Source organism: Mya arenaria, chromosome 8 (assembly GCF_026914265.1).
Source record: "Mya arenaria isolate MELC-2E11 chromosome 8, ASM2691426v1".
Classification (NCBI taxonomy): Eukaryota; Metazoa; Mollusca; class Bivalvia; order Myida; family Myidae; genus Mya; species Mya arenaria.
In genome coordinates, this window is record NC_069129.1 from 33,317,500 (window position 1) to 33,324,067 (window position 6,568).

Genomic DNA, 6,568 nt, shown 5'->3' on the forward strand with positions numbered 1-6,568 from the left:
TGCGTTGTGGAAATCGCTAATATGTTGACGTAAACTAAATGTAAAACGCAAAAGAAAATACAATAAATGAATAAATAGAAAGGTTTATTTTAACATCTGCGTTAACAGTGAAAAACGGTTTTTCACACCTTATCAAATTGCCTTTCAACTGTCATTGCAATTTTTACTACTTGCGAAAATTTTAACACCTAGCAATTGTTTGTGTATTTTGGAACACGCGTTCGGGAAAAAGTGTGAAATTATGTCCTCGTGGGAGCCATAAGGTTTTGTGCACGATTTGTGTACTTGGGACCGAGGATATTGCTCGACTGCTCGACATAATTAGGTTTCGATGCAGCGTGGGTATATTTTATATGAAAATAGAAGGAAAAAAGTTCGGGACCAAGCTCCGATCTCGAGGGAACGCCGGTTCTCGAACGACCGCTTGTTTGAGGGAACGCAGTTTCACTTGTATATCACAAATATATCGTCCAATAAAATCGCCTTTTTTTCTCTCTTTTTAAAACAAATCTTTACACTGGCAACAATTTTAAACGCCAGAAAGTTGGTCTAAGAATATCTTGGCAATGATCATATTTTTGGCAAAGTAAGGGTCGACGATTCAGCGAAATGAAAAAAGTCCACGAGCAGGAATCTTAATATCAAGGGATCCATCAGTTGGGAAAACACTACGGATAAACACGTTTATTACTCAATGAAATGTTTTTGTTATGAATAAAGAAAAACAACTTTCAAATCAATCTTTAACTAGAACGTAAACACAATAACATCCATCAATGTAAGAGTACAAACTGGATAATTATATTAAATTCGACGAAACCTGAGGTAAGATCAGAAGGTTGATATTGTTTTATGTGCATATCTCCGTCATTTCGACGCATGGCTGTCATTTCTCAGCATTAATGAAAACTGCTTTTCACTGGTTAGCTTGATTACCGCTTATGACCAGCTTCTACCAGTATGTAAACACATATATAAAACAGCTTTGCGTCCAAATTTGAACAACACATTTTTTACAATGGATCTCACTGAACTTGTTCGTCTTTTGTTTGCTGTGACTTATTTGTCGACAGGTAGGTAATTTGTTATTTTTTAACCATTTAGTTATAGTGAAGGGTTGATAGTATGCACTTCAAAAAAGTGGTTTGTTGCGACACAGTCGCATAACTATTTATTGTGTGTAAGCACATACTACCGTTTTAGTGGTCTACAAATAATTGTGTAAACTACCTACTTATTGGGCTATCCACTGTTTATACTCGTATACATTGTTTTACCTGATTTTAATGAAAAAAATGTATTGGAAAACTTGAGAAATACTGATATTGATATGAAGTAACTATAAAACTGAAATATGCCTTTAATTGTGTTACCCTGGATTTCACATTGTTTTCTAAAATGAATTCATAAACTCGTAGACATGAACTCCGTCCTTTGGATCATTTTCATATGGCTAAATGATTCTTGATACTAGCATACAGCTTCGATTTTACATTACTAAAAATAATAACTAAGCTTAAACACTACATTTAATTAATGATACATTATAATTCTAAAAATATGATTTACTTCAACTGATGTACCGGCATACATCCGAGGTTGTTTTCGATAAAAAAATGTCCGAGGTGTTCCGAATGCAGGCCAGCATATTGTCAAATGCTGAAGAATACACTGTAAATTGAAGTACTAAACTTACGGATCTTGCTGCATTTCTTAACCTGTGGATATGATATGAAAACATTGACGGCTGTCAGAATTCTTTACATTTCACTACGCAGCAAGTAGATCGCGTAGTAATTTCAATTTAGCAGTTAAACCTTAAGACTTTACTCTTAGAAATCTTACAGTGACACTCTTATTCAAATTCGATACATACAAAAGTATAACAAACATAAATTTTGAGTGATAAACCTTTAACTACTTACTAAATAATGTATTTATGGAAAATATTAATTACTGACAACAAGATAGTAACCGTGTATTTAATAGCTGAAAATACAAAAATATTAAATGATTGGTGAATGCTAAAATATTTACTGTGATTTTTTTTCTATTGTCTCATAAAGTAGAAATACCGTGTTTTATGCACATTTCTTTCAAAATAAACTCGATATCCTTCATAAGAACCATTGTTTTTGACATTTATTCATCCTTTTTGGAATAATATAACAAAAGTTTTAATTGTTGTAAATCTTACGTGGGAATAATGGTTGCATCTTTAATGATATATGCAATAATAAATAATAAACTTTACTTTTAATAAATTTCACGCAACGGTAACTTCCTCTCACAAACCAATAATAAAAAGATTGTAAAGGATCGTCTTTGTGTGGAAAAATCCTATTCGTTTAAATTCCAGCTGTCAAAAAAGATCTTATTACACCACACACAAATAATTTATTTTTATTTATTTATTTATTATTTTTTTATTATTATTATTTATTTTATTTTATTTTATTTTTTTGGGGGGGGTGTTAAATTTACCACGTTCAAGGGACAGGATCATAAAATTATTTTATTCATTTCTGACTCGATTACCCTTTGTTTTTGCTTTAAAATATTGCATTCTATTGTAGAGGTAACGAATTGAGCTTATATGTAATGTTTAACAGGCCATTTAAACTGTGGTAACATTTTGGAAATGGAAATCTTTTGTTGATGGAAAAGGGGCGAGCAGTTTAAAATTTATTAAAACGATCTCATTTTAACATAAAGTAAAACGTATATTACAAAGTTATTGAAATGGAAAAGTTGAATCACATGTAGAACATGAAGTTTATTTTCCACACCCTTGAACCAAACAAAACGTTTTATTAATCCCAGCCACATGCAATTACATTGTATGATTGTTAATTATTTTAGATTAATTTTCATATATATATATATATATATATATATATATACATATGAGGCAAAATCATACAAAATAACGTCTGAGCTCCTTAGCTTCACTTACGTCGAAGAGGTACAGGTCACAATGAAGTGTGACGACCTGGTTTATCGCTCGGGTATATTTTAGTGTTTATGGTGGATTTATATTGGATTATATTCCATACAAGTTATATAAGCTTGTCAGGAAATGACTGGAGAAACTATTGTGATGGCTAATGGCAATAGCAATAGAACAGTTTGAAGTGAATAAGAATACTTAAAAGTAAACATATGCAGTATACTGTTGTATATATTATACCATTTTAGGTTAACATAACACGTTTGTTGTATTGTGTTTGTATTAATTTACTATTGACTTGTACATATTATTGCTACATATTAACTACATGTTTAAATCCAAATGAAAAAAACAACTGTTAATCATTCCATTTCACATACCCAACCCCTACCCGCCAGAACACATTTAAAAGTCAACAAAGAATCAATTTCGCATGGCCTTAGTTGATTTGACAACTGTTAATGCAATACTGCGAAATAAAAGAAAACATTTGTCAACGGTGTGTAACATTTACAATTTTAATTTCAGTTTTTGGAGGTCATCCGGTAACTCCAGGACCCGCTAGTTGTAACGGATCAAATACACTGTGCACAGCAAACGATAACATTGGCTGTCCGAAAGGCGAAACATGTAAAGATGGAAAATGCTGTCAAATGACCATTATAGCTAGGAAGTGTAAGTCCGGCAAGCCTGGACCCTCCTGTTCAGAGACCACGCCTTGTTCAGATGGCTATTACTGCAGACATGGTACGTGCTGTATTTCACGAAAGACTACCCATTGCCCGTCAGGACCAAGCTGTTCTGAAACCAAGCCCTGCGCCGATGGGTACTCATGTAACGGAGGAAAATGCTGTCGAAAGACCATTATAGCTAGGAAGTGTAAGTCCGGCAAGCCTGGACCCTCCTGTTCAGAGACCACGCCTTGTTCAGATGGCTATTACTGCAGACATGGTACGTGCTGTATTTCACGAAATACTACCCATTGCTCGTCTGGACCAAGCTGTTCTGAAACTAAGCCTTGTGCCGATGGGTACTCATGTAACGGAGGAAAATGCTGTCGAAAGACCATTATAGCTAGGAAGTGTAAGTCCGGCAAGCCTGGACCCTCCTGTTCAGAGACCACGCCTTGTTCAGATGGCTATTACTGCAGACATGGTACGTGCTGTATTTCACGAAATACTACCCATTGCTCGTCTGGACCAAGCTGTTCTGAAACTAAGCCTTGTGCCGATGGGTACTCATGTAAAGGAGGAAGATGCTGCAAGGACAGAAAACCGAGCAATTGCATTTCTCCGGCCAAAGGACCAAGCTGTTCTGAAGTTAATCCTTGTGAGTTGGGTTACTCGTGTCAAAGAGGAAAATGTTGTAAGGAATCTCAACCTCGCATATGCCCAGAGAAGTTGAGAGGTCCGTCTTGTTCGGAGACCAAACCGTGCAAACAAGGATATAGATGTTTGTCCGGAACCTGTTGCAGATCCAGAAGAGAACAAAAACCGGTGAAACGGTGCCCTGAGCGCCTGACCGGGCCATCCTGCTCAAAATCAGAACCGTGCAAATCAGGGTATACATGTGTAGCGGGAAAATGTTGCAGAACACGTGAAGACCATAAAAGAATAGATAAATGTCCCTCAGATAGAGTAGGACCAAGATGTTCAAGAACGGAGAAATGCAAGCCAGGTTATACCTGCACAAAAGGAGAATGCTGTAGGGATCTTGTTCCTCCGTCTGTATGTCCGTCTGGTATCGTCGGACCAGACTGTTCACAGTCAAAACCGTGTAAGCTTGGCTACAGTTGCATTGGTGCTAAATGTTGTAGAGATCCTGTTTGCCCTGGTAATAAAAAGAATGCCGGTTCATGCTTGTCGCCGACTGTTGCTATGCCGAGATGCGCGAAAGGCTATGAATGTATTCAAGATTTCTGCTGTGAAACAAAACCTGTTCCTGTTAAAAGCTGTCCAGGTGGAACATTTACAGGTTGTTCCGATGCAAAGCCATGTCTGGGCGACCAAACGTGCATTGATGGTCACTGCTGTCCACAAGTGACATGCAAACATGGATTCACTGGTCAAACGTGTTCAAAGGGAAACCAAGAATGCCCGAGTGGCTCCACTTGCAAGGCGCCTGGAAAGTGTTGCAGACAATCTCCAGAACGTGAGTAGAAACTATCTAGAACTTCCCCATGCGAGTTAACTATTTATATGTAGTAATAGGAAACTGTTTTTCATTTTGTGGGCCATTGTAATTTAGGTCTAATTAAACTGAATAACTTTCCATTTTACAATTAATGAATTAGTTGTTAACTTTTCATAAATAAGGAGGAATTGTTACTCGCTTTTATTCTAAATGTAGAACCGACTCGCTTTTATTTTATGTAAACAGCTGTAGTTAACCGCTGCCCGATGTTCAGCCCACCAAAAGAGCCGACTGATTGTCCTCCTCCCAGTTCTCCGCCCGCGTGTACCACGGATAAGGACTGCAAAGACGGGCGAGCATGTTGTACTGGGCCCTGTGGACCATTTTGCACATAACAAATGTTTTTAATGCCTTACTGTTTGTCGATAATAACCTCCTGTGATAGAATTTTGCAATGAATTTATACCAGTAGTGTATACTATGCAGCTGAAATGCATTGAAGTGCTGGAACATACTGAGGATGCTGAATTATATTATGTCTTGATGGCAGTTGTACATATGTAAAAAAACATGCGCATTCAAGTAGGAAATGTCATAAAAAGCTATTCAGAGTCCTGAAGTAAAAAGCTTTCAAATTGCTTTTTGAATCGTATTCAAACTGCCGAAAAAACATTTGTTCACATATTAATGCATTTGTTGTATATATAAAAATGAATAAATCGGCCATTTATGCCCTGGTCTATTTTCTGAACCCAAACAAGATACCGCTTACCAGCACACCATTGCTATTGGAAACAAACACATATCGAAAGTGATCTAGAGTATGTGGACACAAACATTCTAACCATGTTTCACTTTTTAGGGTAAAACTTGAGGCCACTGTAGTGTTAAACAGACTTTTCATAGATTTGACATTGTGACCTTGGTTAGGTTAGACTCCAGTAAGGAACTTAACATATATTTTTATGAAGACAGGCATGTGTACCGACCAAGTTGATTTTGGCCAAATTACAGATTTTCCACACTTATCATAGAACCGAACCTGATCTATAATTTATACAGATGAACATTTCATTGATTTGGAGGCAAATAAATGGTGTCAAGAATATTAACAAGGTTATTTTTATTTGGCCTTGCCACGTAGTTTGGAGACCCCACATGAAGCATAATTAAACTTGATTAAAATGTTATGGAGACAAAAACGCTGACCCAAAAAATGGTTTCCAGAGTGTTAGCATGACAGTTCTTAGATTAATTTTTGATCTATCGATCGAATCAATGACTGCATTTGACCAATCTCTAAACTCTACATACATGTAAATTCAATGAAACCAACCATTTTGACAAAGGTTCATTATTTTATGTCAAACATGTGGCATAGTGTTATGAGTTCTTTTCTAGTATTGGACATTGTGACTTTGGTTTTTTTAATCCCATATTACCCATAATCAAGCTTGACCTAGATTGTATGCAGACACACATCCT

General features: G+C 36.3%; 1 protein-coding gene across 1 annotated transcript; it reads left to right on the plus strand.

Moving 5' to 3' along the window:
- The first annotated feature begins 882 nt into the window (after positions 1-882).
- Positions 883-5,815, plus strand: LOC128243555 (multiple epidermal growth factor-like domains protein 6). The gene is made up of 3 exons (XM_052961397.1): positions 883-1,073; positions 3,479-5,101; positions 5,330-5,815. The coding sequence occupies exons 1-3, from the start codon at positions 1,019-1,021 to the stop codon at positions 5,476-5,478; spliced, it is 1,827 nt and encodes a 608-aa protein (XP_052817357.1). The 5' UTR covers positions 883-1,018; the 3' UTR covers positions 5,479-5,815.
- The last annotated feature ends 753 nt before the right edge of the window (positions 5,816-6,568 follow it).

Coding starts and splice junctions, on each gene's coding strand:
- LOC128243555 (XM_052961397.1), top strand. CDS start 1,019: ATGGATCTCACTGAACTTGTTCGTCTTTTGTTTGCTGTGACTTATTTG. Junction 1,074..3,478: donor TGTGACTTATTTGTCGACAG/GTAGGTAATTTG, acceptor TTTTAATTTCAG/TTTTTGGAGGTCATCCGGTA. Junction 5,102..5,329: donor TTGCAGACAATCTCCAGAAC/GTGAGTAGAAAC, acceptor TTATGTAAACAG/CTGTAGTTAACCGCTGCCCG.